General features: G+C 34.4%; 1 protein-coding gene across 2 annotated transcripts in view; it reads left to right on the top strand.

Annotated features, from left to right (window-relative positions):
* Positions 1-26806, top strand: part of DZIP3 (DAZ interacting zinc finger protein 3) — an 89190-nt gene that overhangs the window by 46649 nt on the left and 15735 nt on the right. The window contains exons 14-24 of one of the 2 annotated variants that reach the window (XM_077771796.1): positions 546-1163; positions 3225-3257; positions 4115-4281; positions 5071-5115; positions 9567-9592; positions 11797-11962; positions 13320-13415; positions 13571-13698; positions 21851-21919; positions 24652-24748; positions 26200-26303. In XM_077771796.1, the coding sequence (XP_077627922.1) occupies positions 546-1163; positions 3225-3257; positions 4115-4281; positions 5071-5115; positions 9567-9592; positions 11797-11962; positions 13320-13415; positions 13571-13698; positions 21851-21919; positions 24652-24748; positions 26200-26303 (1549 nt within the window). The remainder of the gene's footprint in view (positions 1-545; positions 1164-3224; positions 3258-4114; positions 4282-5070; positions 5116-9566; positions 9593-11796; positions 11963-13319; positions 13416-13570; positions 13699-21850; positions 21920-24651; positions 24749-26199; positions 26304-26806) is intronic. The other variant, XM_077771797.1, reaches the window with a different exon arrangement.

The raw sequence follows: 26806 nt of genomic DNA, 5'->3' as shown, positions 1-26806 counted from the left end.
CATATGCAGCTATTTAAATTAATAAAACTTGGATATGATTTCAAATTCAGTTCATTTGTCAAAACAGCATTTCCAGTGTTCAGTGGCTAGTAGATAGTACACATCTAAAACATTTTTATCACAGAAAGTTCTACTGGGCAGTGCTGATAAAGATAAAATATAATTGCTTAAATAAAGTATAATTAAACACTGACAGTTAACATTTTTATAAGTCTTCAGAATTTCCAAAGGCCTAAGTTTTATGCCATTTGGTTGCAAAAGCTCATTTACTTGAACAAAACCCTGGATGGTTGAAAGGCTTCTGTGGTGATTAGTCTTTGTGATTACTTTTGCTTGGGAACATACTGTTTTTGTTGGGATTTTTTGACAGCGAGACAGCAGCATGCTTATTGAGTACTGGCTGTGGCAAAGCACTATACTGTGTTCTGTGTTTCATTCTTTTGGAATCGTCCCTGTCCTGCAGGAGCTTAGGATGTAGTAAGAGAGACCACATAGAAAAAAAGCATTAATGTGGAATGTTTTGACTTCTCAAAATTCATTTTCAGATGAAATGCCTATCTTCAAACTTGATTATAATTATTTCTATCATCTGCTTCATATAATTATCATTTCTGGTACTGATACTGTCCGGCAAATATTTGATGAGGCTATGCCACCCCTTCTTTTGAAAAAAGAGCTTCTCATACACAAGAGTGTGCTGGAACCCTACTACAACCATCTTTGGACCAATCACCCTTTGGGTGGAGCATGGCATCTGCTTTATCCCCCAAACAAGGAGCTACCACAGTCCAAACAGTTTGACTTATATCTCCTATTAGCTCTTATAAAACATTTGAATGTATTCCCTGCACCCAAAAAAGGCTGGAATATGGAACCACCATCTTCTGATCTCTCTAAGTCTGCTGACATCTTGAGGCTGTGCAAATACAGGGATATCCTCCTTAGTGAGATTTTGATGAATGGTCTCACTGAGTCACAGTTCAATTCAATTTGGAAAAAAGTTTCAGATATTCTTCTGCGCCTTGGGATGAAGCAAGAAGATATTGACAAGGTGAAAGAGAATCCCATTGAGAATATCTCCCTTGATTACCATCAACTGTCCATCTATCTAGGTATACCAGTACCAGAAATCATCCAGAGGATGTTATCCTGCTATCAACAAGGTACAAAATAATTACTTACTTCAGCTGGTAAGCCTTCACTAAGTGTCTGCCATGTGCCAGACACAGTGCTAAGGGCAGGAGATTCAGTGAGCTCACATTCTTGGGAGGATAGACTCATCAAGAAACTACTAAAAATTATAGTACTAGAGATGTTCCAGAATACCATGGGAGATCCTACCCTGAGAGTCCAAAAAAGCTTTCTGGAGAGTGTAATATTTAAGGAATTCTTAAATGACCTGTAAAAGTTAGCCCAGTGAAGAAGATGGAGAAGGACATTTCAGAAGGAAACAAGAACAAAGGTATAGAAACATAAAAATATATTGTAATGCAGGGAACTAAAAAGTTTGGCCTTACTGAAATCATAGTAGGAGAGAGGTAACAAAGAGAATACATTCAAGATGATCTCTCCTGCCATGTTGAGGAGTTTTTGTTTTCAGAAAGGAATTGTTGAAGATTTTTAACTAAAGGAGTTTTATCACTACTATAAAATTAAGGATGCTTAAAACCATGAAATACAGGTACTATATGTTTCAAGTATGGCCTTTTAGATAACATGGTTATATGTGTTCTCCTCCTTTCCAGCAGAACCATGACAATTAATTTAAAAGTTTGGCAGCTATCCATTGGCCATGCCCATGGTAATTTTAAAAATCAGGTAATGTCTGAGGTCAGCAGTAGCCATTCTCAGATATTGTCTCTTCATATGGGAAAGACTTCAGACCTCCTCTCCCACATTCCTGGGTGGCTTCCCAGTTGTCATCATGGGGAGTGGAGTTCAAGGCATGTCAGCATCACTGAAACCTTTACTTGGCTATTCCAGGTGACTTTTCCTGGTCCCAAGTTATTAGTCATACTACCTAGGGAGCAACTGATGACCACACTGATGCTTTGTAAAGATACAACTTACCAGGTTCTCATAATTGTTGAACTACTATCATTGATCATTGCTAGGCCCCAATAACAGTCCTTTTACTAAGGTCCTGGGATACCATTGTGTTTTCCTGCTTAACCCTTCAGAGCCTTCTTTGAGTATAAGAGAAGAGAATGCTGACTTTGATGATATAAGAAAGTCATGCAAGAACCCTTGAGTTAAAAAAGGCTTTTTTTAACACTTACTTTAAGAAGATATTTATTTATTTATGGTTTATTCATTTATTTGTTTATTGAGAGAGCATGAGCAGGGGAGTGGCGGGGGGGGGAGGAAGAGGAAGGGAGAGAGGTAGAATCTCAAGCAGGCCCCATGCCCAGTGCAGAGCCCAGTTCAGGGCTTGATCTCACAATCATGTGATCATGACCTGAGCCAAAATCAAGAGTCAGAGAGGCTTAACTGACTGAGCCACCTAGGCTCCTCACTTCATTATGATTCTTAATAACAAATGAGAATAAAGGTAATATTTGGGAAATATTTAAACACTAAATAAATTCAAAGCATTTCAAGCAATTCTCACTTAGGTAGACCCAAAAGCTTCAGTCCCTAATTTAATAGAGGCTTCCCTAGCATCTTTTCTTTCCTAGTAATTATCACAGTTCCTGTTTTCATTTGTTTGATTAATATCCATTGTTCTCACTGAATCACTGTTAAGGTTCTTATTTCTTCACCATTCAATATCTAGAGCTTAATACAGCCTTATGCATTGTAGGTACTTAATAAATATTAATGGACGAGAGGGAGGGCTGATCAGGATAATTCATATTGCTAAAAAAATGCTCAGACTTTCAATGGACGTTTGTTTCATAATTGACTATTATTACTTTGTGACCTTAAAAGTTTAAATTGTAAGAATTTGCTGCTTGTTTTAAAGTGCTTATATTCTAGGCATTATCTATTATGAACTATTAAAGTTTTGTTTTCTTTCTCTAAACATGAGTTTATAACCTTTATGTTACAATTTAAAGATTATGCCTTGTTTAAACTGGATTCATGAGTGAACCTGGTTGTATTTACAGTTATGAAAGTAATTGGTGCAATGTAAAAATGTTCGGACTTTTCTTAGTCCCAGTCAGATATTTGTTGGTTATATTTGCAATTGTACATCTAAATTTTTTCTTTATGTATCATAGGAATTGCTCTACAGTCCATAACGGGCAGTCAACGTAAGTATGTTGAAAAACAAAATGCCTCAGTGACCTTTCAACTTGGGATAGCTAAGGGATACTTTTAGATATTTTACTTGGTCAGCTAAACTATTATTTGTTATAAGCTTGGAAAATCATGTGGTCAAACTACTACTGGTCAGCTGAATGTAGTATGAGCCTTTTTACTCTTTGGTCTTAATGCACGTCACCACAATTTACCCGAGTATAGTTGATTAACTTTTGGCACACTGGACACTTCAACAAGCAAAAATGCCTACTGCTTGCTCTACCTGCTCACGTGAATATGCTATTTTTTGGCTTATGTAGCTTTATCTATTTAACTCTCCACTGTTAGACTATGTACTTTTTGCCATGTGGTGAGTTGCTAATTTTTTTAATTTCCGTTTTTGTGCTGTTGTTTTTTAAAAGCAATTCATATCCTGCAGTTAAAATTATACTTTAGAAAACAACACCATGGGTTTTGTTTGAAGTAAAATTAATAAAAATATTTAAGTTAAAAACTATTTCATTATCCTAAAATTTTACTAGTTGCAGTATTAATTGGATCAATGTCAGAATCCTCAAAAAACTTAGTATTTAGGGTCAACTTAAGTTCTAGAATATCTAATATTTAGAGTCAACTTAACATAACAATAAAGTATCTTAGCATTTGGGTTTGTACTGATTGGTTCTAAGCTAGTATCAGTACCTTTTTGGTCACTGATAAATGGGCATTTTATTTTCACCTAGTAAATGAAGAAAATAAGATTTCTTTCTGTTCCTGGGATAGTGTTTTAGGGGGGTAAAAATATCTTTATAATAGTGATAAGAGGCTNTGGTTTTTTTTTTTTTTTTTTTTTTTTTTTAACATTTAGGTATTGAAATAGAAGAGTTACAGAATGAGGAAGAACTAAGTCCACCTCTTATGGAGTACAATATAAATGTGAAATCAAACCCTGAAATACAGTTAGCAGAAATGAATAAAGACGGAGCATCCATACCCAGTGAATCTTCAACAGAATCTACTAAAGATCTCCAGGAAGTATAAGCTCTCATTAATATTTAAATTAGAAGAACTTAAATCAGGGCGTGTACTTTGTTACATGTGCTGTATTTACAGCATTCCAGACAATCTTAGTTTACATTTATCAGCGTTCACACAGAATTTGAATTGGAATAGTTCTTTCTCTAGTACTTCCAAAATCTTCCCTGCCTTAACCTTTTATTTTGCCAGCATTTACTGAACACTTGTTATGTGTCAGTTACTATGCTAGATTTCAGAATGTTTCTTCATCCTGAGTGATGACAATGGAAGTGGGAAGTTAATATAAAGTAGGAGAAAATATTGGGGAAAGAAGAAGAAAGAGGAAACCATGATATTTCAATGCCATTTACACGGGGTAGAATTAAAGTCATGCAGGATGGAATCTCTCTGTTTCTTTAACGTTAGTTTTATAAGGTCACTAAATTACTCCTGGGCTTAATTTTTTCTCTTATGGAACTGAATATGTTGATTTTTTGTAGGTCCCTCCCTTCCTCCTTTGTTGCTCATGCATGCACATATGCAAGTGAGGATCTGTGAGCTTTTTTCTGTAGCCTCCTCATTGATATTATGCTATTCCTTTAGAGATCAATGATCTCTCAAGAGCAAAAGACTAAGATTATTTAAAATAAGAGTGAAAGTGAAAATAATTTTCTATAGAATCTAGAAAGAAAATGTGACATATAATATTAAAAGATGAAATATTTCAGTGGTTAGAGGAAATAATATTTTGCAAAATAACTTACTGTGTGATTTGCATTGCATGTTAATTACCTTATTTCTTGTCAGGCTAAGAGTAAACCAAAGAAAAAGAAAAAGACTAAGAATAAAAAGGTAAGTGACTGTATTAGCATTATTATAGAGAGATGTCTGATTATGAACACATAGGTTTAATACATGGATTCACTGTTAGAACTTAAAATTAGTTCAAGTAGGCATATAGCATAAATGACTTATAAATATCAATAGCTTAGTGGTGTCTGGGTGGTTCAATCAGTTAAGCGTCTGACTCTTGATTTTGGCTCAGGTCATGATCTCATGGTTCGTGGGTTCAACCCCACATCAGGCTCTGCACTGACAGCGCGGAGCCTACTTGGGATTCTCTCTCTCCCTCTTTCTCTATTTTTCCCCAGCGTGTGCAGTCTCTTTAAATAAATAAATAAATAAATTAGATAGATCAATAGATAGATAAATATAAATAAGTAAATATGAACATAAATATAAATATGAATATATAAACAAACTTAAAAAAATGTCAATAGTTTAGTGAATATGTGGTTATAGAGGAGCCTATATATGGGAGACCCTGAATGATTTAAACTCCCATTGTGTCCTACTTCACTTCCCTAAATGATAATTATACATTTAAACATACAAGTAAGAAACTGAGTTACTTGGAAATTTCTGCATTCCATTCTCATTTTAAAAATGCCTACTCAGCATTTTATAAAAAGCCTTTCATCATATTTCCAGTGATATATTCAGAAGTATTTTTTTACAACCTTAAGAAATCTTGATTTTCTTCCTTATGTCCAAAATTCTGCCAATAGGGCAATAATGTGCAAAAATTGTACAAATGCAAGAAGCTTAATTCATGCTTTTTCTTTGCGTTTTGCCAATTACAAATGAACAATTTACTGTTATGATCTATAGCAGAGTTTTAGCAGAAAGTCTCTTAATTGCTTGGGAAATTACAAAGGAAATTTGAGTCTTTTTTTGTTTTTATTTTTTAACTAAGGCTATGTTTCTAGAGCAATTTTTGTTGTTCAAAGCAAAATTGAGGGGAAGGTAGAGATTTTCCATATATCTCTGACATCCCTACGTGAATAACCTCCCACATTATCAACTTCCCCCATCAGAGTGGTACATTTATTACAATTGATGGACCTACACTGACACATCATAATCACCCAAAGTTCATACTTTAAGTTTTAATTCACTCTTGATGTTTGTAGATTCCTATGGATTTGGACTCAAGAGTTTTTTCTTGATTGGTTGGTTCTTTTCCTTTAAATCAAGTATGTAGCTAACCACTATGCTATGCAAGCTTTATGGTAAAAAAGAAGAAAAAATGTTTTTCTGGCCTGAACCATATATTTAAAATCTAAGTATAATCTGTAGATTATATTATAAACTAATGCAATGAGAATATTTGACCAACTATACAATCTGGTAAGCCAATGTTATTTAATTTTGGAGGTATACATAAATTTTAGTCATAAATGAAATTTAGCATAATGAAGGCAAATTTACAAAACACTTAGGTGAAAAACAGAATAAAGATTATGCTTTGATCATAAAATATCAATATAATTTTCATATTTATCATAATTTATTATAATTTATTCACTCAAAAGTTATTCTGAAAATTAAAGTATGTTTTTAAAAGACATGAATAAGAAGACTTACTTCTAGGCAGCTCTTGTATAATAAAACACACACTGATCTATTAATTTGATACTTTTTAATTCTTACCAAAACATTAGTAAATCCCAGGTCTGAGACTACATAAAGCTGGCCAACTAAATCTGCAGCTGTCAGACCATAACTCTTGTTTCCAAAGGTATATAGTTTGTCTCTTACAACAAATTAAAATATGGTTATTCAGATTTTCAATTTTAGTTAAATGGAAAACCCAACTTTTATGTTAAGTTGAAATTAAACAGGTAATAAACACAATGGAAAATAAATGTAAATACAGCTCAAAAATTCATATGCTAATAATAGTAAAAGTATCTCATTGAATGTCAGGAAGCTTTTATTATTGTTTATAACAACCTAAGTTTAAGAAAAGAATTTTTAATGTTTATTTTTGAGAGAAAGAGACAGAANTTATTATTGTTTATAACAACCTAAGTTTAAGAAAAGAATTTTTAATGTCTATTTTTGAGAGAAAGAGACAGAATGTGAGTAGAGGAGGGGCAGAGAGAGAGAGGGGCACAGAATCGGAAGCAGGCTCCAGGCTCTGAGCTGTCACCACAGAGCCCAACATGGGGCTTGAACTCACAAACTGTGAAATCATGACCTGAGCCAAAGTCAGACGCTTAACCTGCTAAGCCATCCAGGTACCCTGACCTAAGTTTTTTTCTAATTTATTTTATTAGAAGAAGTTGAGATACTTTGAAAATAAGATATTTTTATGAATATAAGATTTGGACATTAGAAGAGAGCTATCTATTATCTAAATTTTAAAGTATGGGACCTAAAAATGCTGAAATGTTTGCATATGAGAAGTTCACATACAGTAGTCCTAGTAATATACATTATCATTGGTACAAAGAATTGTCTAGTTATAGTGGTAAGGAGCCAGCTGTAAAAAGCTGAGTACATCACATTCTCTAATGAGGAGTTTTCCTCATGAAAAATTCTACCATACATAAATTACCTTATGTTATACAGAATAACAACAAAGTTTCTATGAATGAAACGTGTCCTCTGTTAATTATTTGTTTTGTAATATCTCTACCTAACATTAGTTGAAGTCTTAAAAAGATCTATCAGGGACCCTGGAAGAATATGATGAAAAAGAAATATTTGTCTAGCAAATAGAGGAGACAGTGCAGGTAACTTCTAACTAGCATATATAGTGACTTAATAGTTACTTTTTTTCAGTTAGGAATTTAGTATTTAGCTTCTAATATATCCAAATTATAAATAACTCTTTTGGGAGTTAAATAGATCCTCCTTCCCACTCCTACTTCCCACCCAGGGGAATTGAGGGTTAAGAATAGAAAAAGGAGGTAAAGCAGATGGCAGAAGAACAGAAGGCTTTGTGATGAAGCCTTGGGGAAGGAAGGAAACATGGCAGAAAATAAATCTAGCCCTTCAAATTGGATGTGCTCTCTACAGCAGGGAAGTTGCTGAGGTTCATGTAAAACAGGCTGATTCTTGTGTTGACAAAAAGTTGTCATGGGAAGAGCTAAAAAGTTTCAGAAACTATGCAGTTACACTAGATGTTCATTATGAACAACCAAATAAATGTCTTTCAGTTCAGTTATTCAGGTATACTGGAACCAAGGTAGGAGTTGGTAGTTCTAAATTGTGGAATCTAATTGACACAGGACATTGATCAGATGCTGAAATGCAAAATTCTCTTAGTTTACAGACAATAAAGCAGAACAAATTTGTAAATACATCATGGAATCTATGGGGAGGGAGATCCTGAAGTTTCTTGTAGACAAGAGGTGGTGGTAGAAGTTAATACTGTAATTTATATAAAAGTAGTTAATACTCAATAGAAGGGTAATGTATAAGAGTGATTAATACAATTAATATGTGTTGAGTGTCCTTGATACTACCTTTATGTACTATGTTGCTTTTATAGTTTTACTTTAATAAACAAAATTTAGGTTTTTTTATAACATTTCCTTCTAATTGTCATCTCCCTGACACTTCATTTTCTATAATATTTCTTAATATATCAGCCTGCTTTCACCTTGTATGTAGATTTTCAAGAACTCTTATAGTTAGTACAGTATTCCATAAAGGAGAATTACACATACCCTGTCCCAAGATTACCAGTAGGTACGAACTCAACCCCAATATTTACTTTCAATATCTGACTCAATGATTTTTAAGTTTTTTCTGACTCATTGGTAGATGACAAAATCAATGTAGTGGGTCACAACTACCATTTTATAAAATAAATAGAATTAGAGTAAAAAAAGTTTCAGAGTTAATTATATATTGTCTTAGTTCAGGCTGCTATAACAAACTACCATAGACTGGGTAGTTTGAACAACAAACAGTTTTCACACTTTTGGAGGCTGGGAACTCCAAGATGAAGGTGCTAACAGATTTGGTGTCTGGTGAGGGCCCTCTTCTCAGTTTTCAGATGGCTAACTTGTTGCTGTGTCATCACATGGTAGCGAGAGCACACAGAAGAGCAAGAGACCTAGCTCACTGGTCTCTTCTGATAAGGCCGCTAATTCTATCATGAAGACTTCATAGCATCATCTAAACCTAATTACTTTCCAGTGGCCCTACTGCTATTTACCATCACATTGGGGGTTAGGATTTCTGCATATGAATTTGGGAAAAGCATAAACTTGCAGTCTATAACATCTATAATATGGGTAAAGTTTATTTAGTGACTTATACATAAGTATAAAACTGAAATTTAATAAGATCTCTATATAAGTGCATTTACATCATGATGTGAAATATATTTCTGAATTTGGTTGTGGTCAAAAAAGACTGAGACACACTGACCTAATTGCAGTCACCTCACTGTACTATACTGGCCTAGTTGATATAGATTACTAATTCTTGATGCTGTTTTTCAGAATAAGGAATCAAAAGAAGAACAGGTGTAAGTATTTATTTAATATTTAAATTTTTCTGAGTATTTTCAAAGTGTGCTTTACCAGTGTGACACAGCCTGGCCTCGGGAAGTGTTCTGGAAGAAGAGAGTACAGTTCCTTTTCTTAATAACTTGTCACTTAAGAGTAACAAAAAGTTGAATTATCATTTAATTTGGGAGAATAGAATCTCTCACCATTTTTCTATAAGGCTGTTCAAGAGTTAAAGACTAATTTGGATCCAGCATAAAATCTTCTAAAATATAGTCTGGATTGTGGTTAGCCAAATCTAAATTTAAGTAAGACTTAACCTTAAAAATCAGATTATTCTTTGTCCTACTGGCCTCTTTTACAAAAGAGTTTGTTTTGTTTTGGTTTGTTTAATAAACACACAGGTGGTGGTGGCAGTGGTGGTTTTTAATTCCAGTTGTTAACCGCGAACTCTGAATCTTTATGGGAAACCTTTTAATGTCTAAAGATCATTGTGGCATACAACTCTGTGACTGATGACAGAGGATTAGTGGGTGGAAGTCGGGGAGATAGTAATGAAGAGATTCATTATACCCACCAGAAAGTTTAATTGAAAGTTGCTAACTTTAGAGAACTCACTGTGAGGACATAAATTATTAAGATATCTTTAAATTGGTAGCAAGAACATATTTTAACTTGAAAGTCATCACTTGTAGTTGATATTTTCTCATTGATAATGGATGTGAGCTACTTGCTAATAGTTCATCATCCAAGGATAGGTTTTCATTTTCTCTGTCAACAAGTTGAGCCACTAGAGCAATAATTTTTTTTATTGTTTTTGGTTTTTTACTTTTTTCAAGCCATGTCTAGAAGCCATAAAAACAACTTACTAACAAATCAAACAGTGCTATCAATCATTTTGCTTATTTTACCTATAGCGTAGACACAAACTGGAAGATCATCAGATCACCCAGGGAGCTTTGTTATGATACGAGAATTTTCACATATACACAAAAGTAAAGAGAATAATGTATCTACATTAATATATATACCTATCATCCTGATTCAACAGTTACACTGTTTTTCCACGTTTGCTTCACTTTTTCCTTTAACATTTTGTTCTTTGCTGAAGTGTTTTCAGTCCCAAATATCATGTAATTTTACCTCTACATGCTTCAGTTTGCATCTCTTACTGATACATTTTCCTGTATTATTGCAATGCTATTATTAAACTTTAAACATTTCAGAATAATCTTCTAGAACTTTTCAAAAATACAGATTCATGTATATATTTACAGTTGTCAGGGTAGCTGGAAAAATACAATTTTAAAAAGTTCTTCAGATAATTTGGAAAATTGGGGTTGGGAACTAGTGGTCTACACAAGCATTTGATTTCATTGAACTTTCCAAAATATTTGAGTCATTCTGGAATACCTCAGTCATTTGGAATACCTCAGTGTTTTATAGTTTTTTGCAAGTTACTCTACAAACATTAGATGACATTTTTTTCTAGGTTTCTGTGACCTAAAAGAAGTAATAATGCATCTTAGAGTTACCTATTTTCTTTCTAGTCACTAATCACGTCATTTATATCATGTTATAAATAAAAGTACTATTTCTTGTTGCTATTTAATGAAATTAGGAAGGAGATTTATAGCTACTAACTGGGTATAAAAACGAGTTAGTTGCCATTGCACTTACAGTATTTTCATTTTTTTAGTGGTTCCTAGTTAACTAGTTTCCTGTTACCCCTACAGTTTTTTTAAGTCTTGTTACCATAGAATCTCCATTTTAAAATCTACTTTATGTTGATATTTGCAGCCCACTATTTAAATGTACACTGGACCTAAGCAATGAAATTGATTAAACCAACCTACTTTTCAAGAATGCTATGATGATAAAATAGTATAGCAGATGCGGAAATGCTTGTCACTATTTCCCAAAGTATTGTTTCCCAAAGTAACTGATGTTAATAATTTGACAAATGAACTCCATGGTCTCACAATTCTTGAAAACACTAGAATGAACAGAATAGGTACCTTGAGAGTGCTGTCTTATGTATGCTAAATAAATTCATTATGAATCATCAAGAGAAATACACTCTTGTGTATAAGCGCTGTCTAACCTTGGCCATCAATCTCCTATCTCATGAGATTAATACAATATTAATTTGGGAAACAATGGCTTAGGTAAGAAACACTATATACCATTATAAAAGATTACATTGATTATGTCACCACTATAGCCCAAATATGGTGGGAAAGGAAGAGCAGTTGAAGAAAGAGCAAGCAAATCTACACCCAGTCAGTAGATTTATGAAAGATGATGCAAGTGATATTCAAGAGGATTCTGCAACAGAAGACAAGTTCTATAGCCTGGATGAATTGCATATTCTGGACATGATAGAACAGGTAAGCTTGATTGGAGAGGATACAGACCTACCTCCCTTCTTCCAGAAACCATCGTTAACCTCTGTTAGCCTAGTGTTTTGTGCTGTGCTTGTAAGGGGCAATAAAAAACAAGAAGGGTGGGTCAGAGGCATAGTTAGAGGGAAAAAGATCCTTAGAAGCTGAAAACTTTCACTTTGGCCCTGAAACCATTTCCTGGCTTTAATTGTTGGGCAGTGTTGATTAGAAATGCTTTCCTTGCAAAAAAACAAACAAAAAAAAAACAAAAAACCAAAGACCTTGGATTAATTTTCATGAGAAAATAGTTTTGTAAAAGAAGGGGGGGGGACTTTCATTTTTAAAACATTAATCTGGTTATAGACATGAAATGTCTACAAAACATTACTGTACAACAGATTTTCCCCCTCTGGTTCCTTTCCTTGTAGCAGTCACTGCTGGGAATGATGTTTGTGTATGCGAAGGTCCATGTGAACATGATCTGAGTGCTCAGCAGAACACTAAATTAGACAAAGCATAGGACAGATTTTTTAATCACTTGATTTAAGTGAGAATTCTATACTAAGGTAATTTTATAACCTGTTTCATAGTATGTTAGGAATATTGATTGTCTAAGGGTATGGTTAGTAAAAATGATTCCCTGGCTGATAGTACAACATTCATATAATTGTCATATCTCCTTTTTCCATTGCAAATATAATATTAGAATATATTTTAACTGAACTGATACATTGTTTAAAGTTTAAATATGAGGCCTTTGATTTTTATTCAGTATCCAAAATAGAATAAAAATGTCACACGCATTTTGGAAAATGTTTATGCCCTCATATATTCAAAAACCATTTAGCACCTGCTTTTTATCAGACCTGTGCTAAGACATGGTCCCTGTGATCACAGTGTTTATAATCTGGTTGATAAGTCGAATATTAAACTAAGGTAGACTGAGTACTAATTAAGTGTTTGGGCAGTTGAGAGTTGGGATTCAGGCTTCTCCACTTTCTGTATAACCTTGGATGAGGTACTTCACTTAGTTTTATCATCTCTAAAATGGGAATAATAAGTGCCTACCTCATATGGTCTTTACGACAATAAAAACATTACCCCTCCCAAAAAAGCTTAAAAATGTGGTAAGCATACAGGTAATGTTACCCAGTAGTAGCAGCAGTAGACAGATAACTGTGGTACTGTTTAGTGAATGCTGTAACTGGGGAGAGGTGGGTTTATCTGAACTAATCAGAGAAGTGATGTTTGTATTGAGATACAGAGCACAAGTAGGAATTAGATGGCAACTTTAAATCTCCTTTAAAGTCTTAGTGCTCTTTTTAGAGGCAAATAAGGCACGTGTATTCTGTTTGCTCATTAGGGCTCAACCAGCAAAGTAACCACAGAATATGGAGAAACTGAGAAGGAGAAGCTTGCTCGGCAACAGCAGCTTTATAAATTGCACTATCAGTGTGAAGTAAGTATTTGTGCCATTATATCTGAAGCAAGTCAGAGTTAGTTCAGTTGTTCAGGTGAATGGTAGTTTCTTTTCTTTTTAAGGAACCTATTTTTCTTTCAATTTCTGGTAATTTGAACAGAATTAACTATGAAATTATATTTTTCATTAATCAGGATTTCAAAAGACAGTTGAAAACAGTGACTTTTCGGTGGCAAGAAAACCAAATACAGATTAAGAAGAAAGATAAAATCATTGCATCTCTTAACCAACAAGTGGCTTTTGGAGTCAATAAGGTTTCCAAGTAAGTGCAAGTCTGTTGTTCACAGGTAATTCTGGATTTGCTTCATAATGAACGCGGTCTTTAGAAGATAATACCCATGTGGCCACTAGGTGTCATTGTGACTACACATTAGGAACAGTTGACTACAGGCCTGTACTTGCTTAAAAACCGACTATATATTTGTCTAGCCAGCTGGATTGAAAAATAAGCAACTGCTCACTCTGTATATCAAGCTTTACATGTATTGGCTGAACAAGTGCAATTATAATAGAATTACATGAGAAAGATAATTAACTTTCAGGTCATGATTCTAATTTGTAAAAATATGACCAATGATTTGCTGTTTCTTTATAGCATATGATGAATACATTCCTCAAAGACACCATGAAATCACTTAAATGCTTTTTTTATATTGGTCTCTCAGTTTTTGTGTTCCAAGACCAAAAGATTGAAAATGAATCAAATTCCTGAAGACTGCTCCCTCCCAACAATCTCATTTCCCTTAACAATCCTAATATTAAATACCTAAAACTAAAAATTATAACTTAATAGGAGAAACTGAGCAACCTTGCTTTACTCCTTTTATACTAATCAGTGTCTCCAACCAGTATCAGTTGAAATACTAACATGATTTGTAACACATTGTAATATGTCGTAATGCAACAGATACCATTTGTCCATGAAGTCTGATTTGAAATCCATTAGTTGCTAGACTGCTAGTAGACAAGTTCTAGAGAATATCTTAGAGTAAGGAGTCTACAGTACTAATTATGAAATTGGAGAAATATTTGGCAGAGATTTAAGTCTTAAATTTTCTCCCACATATTATATCATCCATCCTTGAAGGAATTTTTAGGAAGAACTGGATGCCATAGTGTTGGCAACATAGTATCAGTTACAAACACTTTGTAACTTATCCCTGCTAGAGTTAGATCCTTCAAGTTCAAGGAGGTGAAGACCTAAGATGGCTTGAAAAAATCTAAATTGGCTACAGTTACTTAAGAATCCACACTTCAGGGTTCAAAACTTTGTCTTTTAGCTTAGAAGGCAATGACCAATCCAGATATATGTTATATAATATCAGAGATCAGAGAAGTAATGCCATGCACGCAGATGAGCTTCCTCTCTCCTTTACCATCTGAAGATATTCTTCCTAAAGCCTGATAGCTGACCCAGGTACCCTTGTATGCTTGACCATTTTAGGGGATGCATATGTCTTCATACAATGAGCATTCAGTGTTGAACATTCACCAAACATTTATCAAGGGCCCACTGTGTGAGAAGAATTAGGTAAGGCACATGTAGAAGATACCAACACATGTCAGACATTGAGAGCTAATGGAGAGTATAGATTAATGTGAAGGGCTTAAAATTACCTATAACAGAGGGACTTCTAGTTCTGCCAAGAAGTAGCTCTATTCCTTGCCAGTCATCCTTTTTACTACTAAACTACCCAAGACATAATACAACAAACAAGCATAGGAAGACTCTAAAAGGCAGAAGAAAGCAGACTGTCTAGAGGCTTTGGTACTTGAGGAATGATATGGCATGAATTTTCTTTATTTCCTCCTATATATCTTAGACAGTGTGCTGCAGAAATCACCAACCTAGAACAGCCAGTAGGCAGAGGTGGAGGGTTGGGGAGGTCCAAGAAAAACCAGTTGCTCTAGCCAAAGGATCAGGAAAAGGAAGATAAAACAACATAAAACCTTTTTGGCACTATCCAGCCTACTCTAGTCTGGTCCCACACCACCCCTGGGAACCAGGTGATGTGTTCTGACAGTAGCAGATAGCACAAGCCAGATTTCCTTGCTGGAGTAGTATCTGCAGCTAGTCTCCTGTTCCCCATGGGGCAGAAGCAGAAGTGTTACATTTCCTCTGCCAGGATAGGGCCGGTGTGATCCAGTAGCAGTCTAAGCCTTTACCTCTACCCAGCCTCAATGAAACTTAAGGTAATCTGAGGTGGGACTACTCAATATAGGTTTCCCTTCTACTCTCCTCATGGGGAGCTGAGTTTCCACCCTCGGGGCTAGTTGGCACTCTATTTTCTCCCCTCTCTCCAGTTGGTGCCAGAGGGGAGGGCCTGCTCTCCACCCTGTAACCACAAAGCAATAGGAGTCAGCCATCTGCTTTCTCCTTCCCTGGTGTCAGGGCCCCGCAGGAAGCTGATCTTGTATGCTAATGAGGCAAAGAACAGAGTAAGTTGGTGCCCCACTTTCATGGGAAATGTCATGGCCTGGGGGGCACTGAACTTCCACATCACTCATCTGCATCGAGGCAGTGTGTCAGTATCCAATTTTGGTGGGATGTTGTTAGCAGGGCCGGGTGGGAAGCTAAACATACACACCCACTCAGCTCTCAATACACAGCAATAGGGGATCTTCCTGCTAAAAAAAAAATTAACTAGAACCCAGAGTCTCAGAATATCCATAATATCTAGGCAAAATAGAAAACCCTCATTATACCAAGAATGAGGACAGTTAGAACATGAAAAAGAAAATACAGTCAACAAATGATAACATTAAGAAAATTGAGATTTGAGAATTCCCTGACAAAGATTTCAAAGCAACCATCATAACAATGCTTCAACAGGAAAATTGAATTCTCTTTAAACAGATGAGAGCCTAGAAAGTCCTAGCAAAAAAAAATATAATAAAGGATGGAAATTACGAAACTAAAAAATATAATAACTGAAATAAAATCTTGCTGGATATAATCACATAAAGATGACAGAGGATTGAGCTGGTGAATCTGAGAAAATACAGAAGACTTTACCTAATCTGAACAGCAGAGGAAGTAAACTAGGGAAAAGATAAAAAAGGACAGAGTCTCAGCAACCTGTGGGACAATAATAAAAGAATTGAAGTTTTTATCAGACTCTCCAAAAGAGAGAAGAGTGNATTCAAAGCTTTAAAGTATTAAAATTTCATCTGAGGTGAAACACATAAATTTACAAATTCAAGAAATTGAGTGAGCCCAAAGTATTATAAACCCAAAGAAATTCATGCCAAGACATATCATAACTAAATTGCAAAAAACTAAAGACAAAAATCTTGAAAGCAACCAGAGAAAACACACAGGGGAACATTATTTCAAATGACATCAGTTTCTCATCTGAAACCATGGAGGCCAAAAGGAAGTGGCACATTATTTAAGTACTGGAAGAAAAAAAAAACAAAACTAAAAGAAAACAAGTATCTTGAATCCTATACCCAGCAAAAATATCCTTTAGGATTGAAGGGAAATAAAGACAAGTCTCAAAGAAAAACTATAAAAATCTGTTGCTACTAAACCTACGATTAAAGAATAGCTAAAGGAAGGTCTATAATCATGAAGGAAATGATAATAGAAACTTAGAACTTCAGAAAGGAAAGGGGCGCCTGGGTGGCTTAGTCACTTAAGCGTCCGACTTCAGCTCGGGTCATGATCTCACGGTTCATGGGTTTGAGCCCCGCGTCGGGCTCTGTGCTCACAGCTAGCTCAGAGCCTAGAGCCTGTCTTTTGGATTCTGTGTCTCCCTCTCTCTCTGGCCCTCCCCTGCTCATGCTGTTTATCTCTCTCTCTCAAAAATACATAAAACATTTAAAAATTGTTTTAAAAAGGAAAGAACATCTGAATGAGTAAAGAGAGGGGTAAATAATAAGAGTCCATTCTATTCTCATTAATATTTTAAATCATATTTGATGCTTGAATCAAACATTATAATACCATCTTATGTGAAGTTTATGTTGAGGAAACACAACAATTATATTTTAAAACTTTAGAGGCTAAAGAGATCTATATGAAAAGAAGGAAAATATCAATACCAGTAGACTACATATACATATCGTAATACCTAGTGCAACCACTAAAGAAAGCTAAGAGATAAATGTATTAAAATGCACTATAAATAAGTCAAGATGGAATCCTTAAAAAATGTTACAATAATCCACAAGAAAGTAAGAAAAAAGAAATAGGAAACAAACAAAATAATGGCAGACTTAAGCCCTAATATCACTGATTACCTTACATATATATGATCTAAATACTTAAAAGACACTGGTAGAGTAGATTTTAAAAACAAAACTGTAATCCAACAATATGTTGTTTACTAAAAACTTAAGTTGCAGCAACATACATTGAGAAGAAAAGGATGGTAAAATATATACAAAACAAAAAAGGCATGAATGGCTATATTAACAACATAAAAATGGACTTCAGAGCAGAGAAACTATTGGGGACAAACAGGGACATTACATAACGATGAAAGGATCCATCTACCAGGAAGATACAACAACCTAAAAGTGTATATGCCAAACAACAGAGCCTCAAAGTACATGAAGCAAAAATTGATAGAACTGTAAGGAGAAAGAAAAACCTGCTATTAGAGTTGTTGATTTCAACATCCTATTCTTAGCAATTTATAGAACAACCAGATAGAAAAATCAGCAAAGATAAAGAACTTCTATAATCCAATCAACCAAAAGGATCTAATCAATATTTATAGGACACTTCACCAGACAACAGCATATATAGAATATATATGCTTGCAAGTGGCCATAGGAAAATATACCATAATAGAACATATGCTGGCCCATAAAACCTCAAAAAATTTAAGAGAGTTGAAATCATGCAAAGCATGCACTCAGATCAAAATGGAGTCAAACTAGTAATTAGTAACAGAAAGATGACAGGAAAATCTGTTGGAAACTACAAAAAACACTTCTAATTAATCCATGGGTCAAAAAAGAGTTCTTAAGGGAAATAAAAATATGTTGAACTGAATTAACATCAAAATGCAATATATCAGACTTTGTGGGACACAGCTAATGCAGTTCTGAGAAGATTTATAGCACTAACTGACTAACACATTGAGACTTTTCCTTTTTTCTAATCTAATCTTAGCTCCCTCCTCAAGAATCTAAAAAAAGGAAAGCAGAAAACCCAAAACAAGCAGATGAAATTAATAAATATTAGAAGTAATGAAATGGCAGACAGAAAAACAATAAAAATTCATGAATTAGAAAGCTATTTCTTTGAAAATATCAATAAAATTGACAAACCTCTACCAAAACTGACAAAGAAAGAAGACACATGTTAGCACCACCAGGAATGAATCCATGGTAACACTACAGACTCTGTAGACAGAATTCTGCTCAGTGGAAGAAGTGAATCCCCAAAGCTTATGTTACTGTTTGATTCCATTCCTATATCATTCTTGAAATGACAGATTTTCAAATTTTCAAAAAAGCTTTTAAATGTTTATTTTTTTGAGAGAGCAAGCACGAGTCAGGGAAGGGCAGAAAGAGAGGAGACACAGAATCTGAAGCAGGCTTCACGCTCTGAGCTGTCAGCACAGACCCTGACATGGGGCCTGAACTCATGAGCCATGAGATCATGACCTGAGCTGAAGTCAGATGCTCAACTGACTGACCTACCCAGGCGCCCCTCAAAAATTTTGAAATGAAAAAATGATAAAAATGCAAAATATTAGTGATCCAAGATTATAAGGAGGGAATGGGAGCAAAATGAGATATTGTGATAAAACTGTTCAGTGTCTTAATTACATCACTATCAACATCCTGGTTACTATACTATAGTTCTTCAAGATATTAACATTGGAGGAACATGAGTAGAGCACACATGGCATCTGTCTATAGTATTTCTTGCACCTGTATATGAATCTATGATTATCTCAAAAAGTTCAACTTTTTTTTTTTTTAAAGTACAGTTGATGCTTAAACGTGGGTTTGAACTATGTGGGTCTGCTTATATGCAAAATTTTTTGATAAATATATAGTGCATTACTGTAAATGTATTTTGTCTTTTCTATGACCTTCTTAGTAACATTGTCTTTATTGTAACAGTAACTTTTCTGTAACTTTTCTTACTTTATTGTAAGAGTACAGTATATAATACACATACAGTACATGTATTAATTAACTGTTATCAATAAGGCTTCTGGTCAGTAGTAAGCTATTAGTAAAGTTGTTGGGGGGTCAAGTTATATACACAGATTTTCAACTGCATTTGTCAGGGATAGGTGTCAACCTCCCTAACCCCTATGTTCAGGGGTCCACTGTACATATAAATAACTGTCAAGTGGAGCTATAATAGGGATTTTGTAGAGTAAAACAAGTACTTTGGATTGTTGTGATAAGAAAGAACTTCACTGAAGACAGTATTGAACCTCAACTATGTAGAATGAGATGGGAGAAGACACAGGGCATTTAGAAGAAACATGAGCAAGCACAGTGTATGTTCTCATATAACTGGTGAGCCTTTGTTTTACTTGAACATATCCCGAAAGTATATGATAAATATATTAGTATTTTTAAATTGTAAAATGTTGATTTCTATTACTTCAGAATATGATGCTTGTTAGAAAGCAAAAAAGTCTTTTTTGTTTGGCCTAATTCAATGCCAGTCCTACACTAAATGTTTGGTAAATGTTGATAATTACAGAATCAGCAAAGAAGATTTATATGATAGCAACATATTTTGCACAAATTACAATAAGCACTTAATAAATGTTAAGTAATGGCTGTCAGTAAAACCCATATAATAAGCATGATAGCCAGAGTAACTTGAGATCTTTCAGAAAAGAACATCTAATCCTGCTTTCATATTATTCATGAGAAAAATAGAACTAAAAAGTTATGACTGCTTGATCATCAATAGCTGTTTCCTATCCAAGCTGGGTGACAAACTATGCCTACCTTATCTTCTATTATTTAAGAATCCAGATCTTCTGAATTCCCCACCAAGCTCTGTCAACTCTTTATTGCCCACTCTAAACTATAGCTAGGTAAAATGTTGATGAAATGGAAACATATAAAGGAAAGGAGGATGTCAATTTTAAAAATCTTATTACCCCTTTTTCAACTCTCTGCATTCTCCTGCATACCATTGTAACAAAGCTTATCTTTTTTACTTGAGAACATGATCTCTTTTGTATAGAAACAGATCTGGTTTCTTTGCATTTTCAGTTCAGTAGGACATTGATTATAAGTCTGTAGCTTCTAAGAACCTTGGAGTAAAGGTGAGTGGATAATCTCTGAAATTTAATACTAAGCAATGCAACCAACATTTAAAGTCATTGTTTTAGGGCACCTGGGTGGCTCACTCGGTTAGGCATCTGACTTCCACTCAGGTCATGATCTCATGGTCTAGGAGTTTGAGCCCTGTGTCTGGATCTGTACTGACAGCTCAGAACCCGGAGCCTCCTTTAAATTCTGTGTCTCCCTCTCCCCCTACTCCTCCCCTGTTCATGCTCTGTCTCTTTCTCTCTCAAAAATAAACATTAAAAATATATTTTAAAAAATAATTAAAAAGTCATTGTTTTACGGCAGTCATTCTAATAATTTATATTAACCAAAATTCTTATGTATCCTAAGTGTCTGAACATTACAGAGGCTTAAAAAGAAATGTGCTTTTGCTGTAAATGTTTTCATATTGTAGCAAATCAATGGTTTGTGTAAAAACTTAGTTGTGAGGAAAACTACAGCAGCACAAGGAAGGAATATCAGGAATGGTTTGCGAACACATATCAACCAAAAAGTATTACTTTGTACTTCTCTTAGTAGCTTCTTGGATATTAATTTTTTAAGCTAACTGCAGGTTATGTTTTCTGATTTATTTTTACCCAGTCTTCCCATAATTAGGTGATGTCGGTGACTCCCCCATTATAATTTACTATTTTAATAAAATTCTTATTTGCACATAGCCTTTTTACTTCTATATTTAATAATCTGATTTCTTTCAGACCTTAACCCTTTAATAGTTTGTATGAATTCATATGACTTGACATATAACTTTGTAATGAAGTTAAAATTACCAATCCTATCATAAGCCTAGAAAATTAAAACATACCGTCTGTGTTTTGTAGTGGGTAAACTAAAGTACAAAGAGCTAAAAACATATTGCTGAGTCTTTGAAGTGGGGGTACAAGTTCTCTTTAGCTTCTAATTGATGGGGTTAGAACTTAGTATTTTCTTTGGGAAGTCAGTATATCAGACACCAAAAGAAAAGATAAATTGCAGAAAGCCTAGTTATAGGAGTGTAATCATTTTCAAGCCCAATATTTGTGGTTCAAAATGCTCATATTTAGTCCCTCTTCAGCTACAGGTAGAGCTGTTCTGACTGTATTAATGACAAATAATTTCTAATATTTATGGCTTTCATTTTTTCTTAGATTGCAGCGTCAGAGCCATGCTAAAGATAATGAAATCAAGAATCTTAAGGAGCAACTTTCCATGAAAAGGTACAAACTTGGCTGTTGATTTGGTTGAGGATATGTGCATCTCTGAAACTCTTAGATATTCCACTCAGTATGTTCTGGCCAGGGTAGTCATATAATTTATGATCCAAACTGGAGCACTTTTGAGCATGAAATTGAGCATTATTACTAATTACACTAGGACAATACTTATAAATTAGAAATGCTCTAGGCAAATTGGGAGATATGTTTGCCTTAGTTCTGGCCCTAGAAAACTGCTGAGGGAGATTAGGTGACCAAAGTTACAGTCCCCCAATAAACTAACCGGGGTCTAGAGCTTATGTGTTCTTCATCTCTTTGTTCTAATCAATAGTGCTAGGTGTGACTGATTTATGAAACTGGCTGAGTTTAATTCTCATTGACAAATTTTTGCCTATAGGTAACTTTTTGATAACTTTTTTGAGATCTAATAAAAATAGCATAAAACTCACTGTGTTAAATTATACAATTCATTGACTTTTAGGATGTTCACAGAGGTATCTATCTTTTAGGATAGTTCACAGAACTATCACCTCTGTCTGATTTCCAAACATTTTTATCACCCTAAAGAAATTCTGGATCCATTAGAAGTCATTCCTCCTTCTCCCTTCCCCTAGCTTCTGGCAGTCATTAATCAATTATTTGTCTCTCTGGATTTGCCTTATTTTGAACACTTCATATAGATGTAATTATATAATAAATACCCTCTTATGATTAACTTCTTTAATATAAAATTATCTAGGTTCACCCATATTGTAGCATGTTATCAGTACTCATTCCTTTTTATGGGTAAATAATATTCTATTGTAGGGATATACCAAAATTTGTTGACCTTTTCATCAGCTGATGGACATTTGCTTCCATTTTTTCACTATTATGAATAATGCTATTATGAACATTTGTAAGCGAATTTTTGTATGAAGGTAAGGTTTTCAGTTCTCTTGGGTGTATACATAAGAGTAGAATTGCTGAGACATACAGTAAACTCTGTTTAACTTTTTGAGAAACTACCAAACTATTTTCCAAGTGACTGCACATTTTACAATCTCACCAGCAATGCATGTTGGTTCTGCTTTCTTCACATCTCACAGATACTTGTTAGATTATCTGTCTTTATTTTATTCATTGTAGTGGATGTGAAGTAGTAGATCATTGTGTTTTTTTATTTGCATTTTCTTAATGATTAAATATGTTGAACACTTCTCATGTGTCTGTTGGCTACTTGGAGAAATATCTATTCAAATCCTTAGGCCATCTTTTAAATTGGGTTGTCTTCTGTTGAGTTTTCAGAGTTCTATGCATGTTCTGGATACAAGTCCTTAATCAGATACATGATTTGCAAATGTTTTCTCCCATTCTGTGAGTTGTCTTTTATTCTTGACGATGTCCTTTAATCATAAAATTTTTTAATTTTGATGGAGTCTAATTTATTTTCCAATCTATTTTCTCTCTTGTTCTTATAGGCAATTTTGTACAATATTCAGTGGCATAATAATTCCCCTTGGTTGAATTAATATATGTCCTTGAATATTATTTTTCCTTGAAAACACTCTAGCCTTAGTGGTATTAACAATATGGTATATTGTTTTATCAAGCATCTCATTAATGTTTGTTAAGTATGCAAGCATCCAAATGTTTCTAATAATGAAGCTATGAGACTAGGCTTTGGAAACGACCCTATTACAATATTATTTTTCCATTAAAGTAATAATTTACATTGTATGCTCTAGAGTTGGGGGCTCAGGTGTAGGAATCTGAAACGGGATGGGAAAAAGAGAAACCTTAGAGGTAGCCTTTCTCCACAATGTCCTTCATAAATAATGTCCTTATCGTCTCCCTCTCTCCCTCTCAAGCTGTAGGATTTGTTTTCAATCTAAGGTGTTGAATGTGAGCACTGAGACAGCCAGTGCAATATTTTAATGCAGTGATTTAAATTTAGTGCAGTGATGGCAGGGATAATAAAAACCTTTGTAGTTGCTGTTTGGGGATACAAAAAGGTCATAGAAACTTTATGTGAAATTTATAAATAATAATAGCTTACATTTATTTACTACTTAATGTGTACTAAACATAAAATCTTTTTATGTATATAATCTGAATTAATTTTCACAACAGGTCTTTGAGGTAATTACTACAGTATTCTCCATTTTCACACAAATAGAAATTGAAGTAGAGAAAAGTAACTTGCCCTGGTTTCATATTAGTTAAGTTTCGAAACTCAGATTCATCCTTGGACAACTTTATTTCAGAGCCTTATTTTTTTTTTATTATTAAAAAAAAATTTTGATGCTTATATACTTTTGAAAAGGAGAAAGAGAGACAGTGTGTGAGCAGGGGAATGGCAGAGAGAGAGAGAGGGAGACACAGACTCGGTAACAGGCTCTGGGCTCCAAGTAGTCAGTGCAGAGCCTGGCACAGGGCTTGAACCCCTGAACCACAAGACTATTACTTGAGCCAAAGTCGGATGCTTTACCAACTGAGCCACCCAGGTGCCTCTTGGAGCCAACTTTTAAATCCTAGTCCCTATATTGACAACTTTAAGACTTCTGTACTCCTAATAGAAAGGGATAACAGTAAGAGTTAAATAATGTCTTCTCTTGCTTTTATATGTTGTAAATTTTTACAATAAATTATTTCTTACTCCTTGAATAGCTTCATATCTTTCTTCCTACTGAATAAGGTGGAAAAGTCTGCCCTTGCTACAGTGTTGTTAATTCTTTAATGGTCATATATTTCAGATCTCAGTGGGAAATGGAGAAGCATAATCTGGAAAGCACAATAAAAACATACTTAAACAAACTGAATGCAGAAACTAGCAGAGCTTTAACAGCTGAGGTAAAAAAAAAAAAAGAGAGAGATGGGATTGGGGAGGGAAGATTTGCTTGCATACTAGTATACTAAAGAATTTTTAAAAAGTTTTTTCTGAATAAACAGAAATAAGTCATCTTAAGACCAGCCAGAAAACATAACTCCAACTTTTGTGTTCTTTTGACTCATTGGAATTTTATACAAGATTACTTCATTGTTGATGATCTTATGTTGTTTTCCCTCCAAATCACTTCAGGAAATTGATCTGCTTCAGTATGTATAGGAAATACAGGAAAATTCTCATGAAGCCAGGTCTCTAAGCCAAATTTCTAAGAATAACATTTTATTGCTGTCAGAGATAATATCTCCTTTCTTTATTACTTCCTATGTAGATCTTCCAATCCACTTACACATCATACACTGCAATTTCAAAAACAAACTTACCTTTTAGACCCCCAGAATGTCACTCAGTTTCTTCCAAGTTAACTTAGAACACCACAACTAAGGTCTCTTCCAAAAAATATGTGATTATCTTTATAGATGTAATTTTTACTTACAGATATCCAAACTTGATATACAATAAGATTCAAATTTTTAGAGAGTTCACTAACATTAAAAGGATTATATACCTTCCTACCTCTGTCATAGGTAAACTCTATTCCTTAGTAGAATAATTGGGAATCTGGAGGTCAACAATCAGGAGTGATGCCTGAACCAAGCATATCTGGAAACTAAAATGCTAGCTATAACTGAAAAACCAAATTCTCAGATTACTTTAAGAGCTCAAGTTTGTATATTTTCTCACTACTTTTACTCAGAAAGTTTCGTTCTTCTTCCGTGATTAATTTTAGAAACCCTTAATGCTGTCCAAGAATGTAATCTACTTTCAGTGAATATTGAGTGATTAGTGAGAGAAAACAGACCAAGTAACCATGCAACAGTCATGGTAGAAGGAATTCCGGCTATGGGGGAGACACTGGACCTATTGACTTTCCAAAGTCCATTTGGACTCCATGGTCTTCCTGTGTGGTCTGATTATTTTCTTATCCCTTCCTCAGTTAGAAGAAAACAAAAAAAAGAAACTAGCAGGACTTCTTGAGTGTTTTTAAACTTTGCTGCACATTAGAGTTACCTGAGAGCTTTTATAAATCTTAGTACTCAGGCTGTGTCTGGTATCAATTAAATTATATCTCTGGGACCAAGGCACCATTTTTTTTTGAAGTTTCTGAGATGATATGTTCTGAGGGTATGTTCAAGCTTGAAAAACTAATGTTCTGGAATGGTTACCAACTCAGTAACCATTGAGTAAAAAAGTTAGAGTTGCAGAATTAATCACAGTTTTTCTAATGTATTATGGACGGTCAAGAGGCTCAGGTGCTAGAAGAGATTGAAAATAGTTTCACCTTTACTTGAAGGTGAAAAGAATGTGTTCATTTGCAAGGACACCTTGAACTTCTTTTTCTCTCAAAAATCTGTAGGTGTATTTCTTACAGTGTCGTAGAGATTTTGGTTTGCTCCACCTAGAGCAGACTGAAAAGGAATGCCTCAGTCAGCTTGCCAGGGTGACTCACATGGCGGCAAGGTAACATTTTTCTCTTCCTTAATGCATCTTTATCTCAGAGATACTAACAAGAGACCTTCAGGTTGAACACAATCTGTGTTTTACATGTAAAAGTCTTTGGAGTGAACAAACTTTTTTTTTAACCTCAAAAGTCATTTAGTCCCTTTGATGCTTTTGCTTGGTTGCTTCTCCCGAAGCACTTAGAAATCTACTGAGCACAATCATAGCTGCAGACAGATTTTTCCCTTCCTCTGAAGTAGATGAAAAGTCTCAGAAACATGCATGAAGACCATATATTTACAAAACAGGGTGGGTTCTAAGTGGAAACCTTTTTCTAATAAATTTCTCTTCTAATGCTTGATTTTAAATACCTTTGGAATACATTGAGGGAAAGATGAGTATTAACACCTGAAATCATATGTTAAGGCCAATTTCTTGTTGTGTGATAATAAGTGATTTTCAAATTTGGGGCAGGTTGCATGAGACTATCCTTAAATTTATAATTTTATGGAGTATACCTTCAT

This window comes from Crocuta crocuta, unplaced genomic scaffold, assembly GCF_008692635.1.
Source record: "Crocuta crocuta isolate KB4526 unplaced genomic scaffold, BGI_CrCroc_1.0 scaffold56, whole genome shotgun sequence".
In the NCBI taxonomy this organism is placed as follows: Eukaryota; Metazoa; Chordata; class Mammalia; order Carnivora; family Hyaenidae; genus Crocuta; species Crocuta crocuta.
Note: the sequence above shows the minus strand (reverse complement) of the source record. Positions and strands in the feature narration are given on the sequence as shown.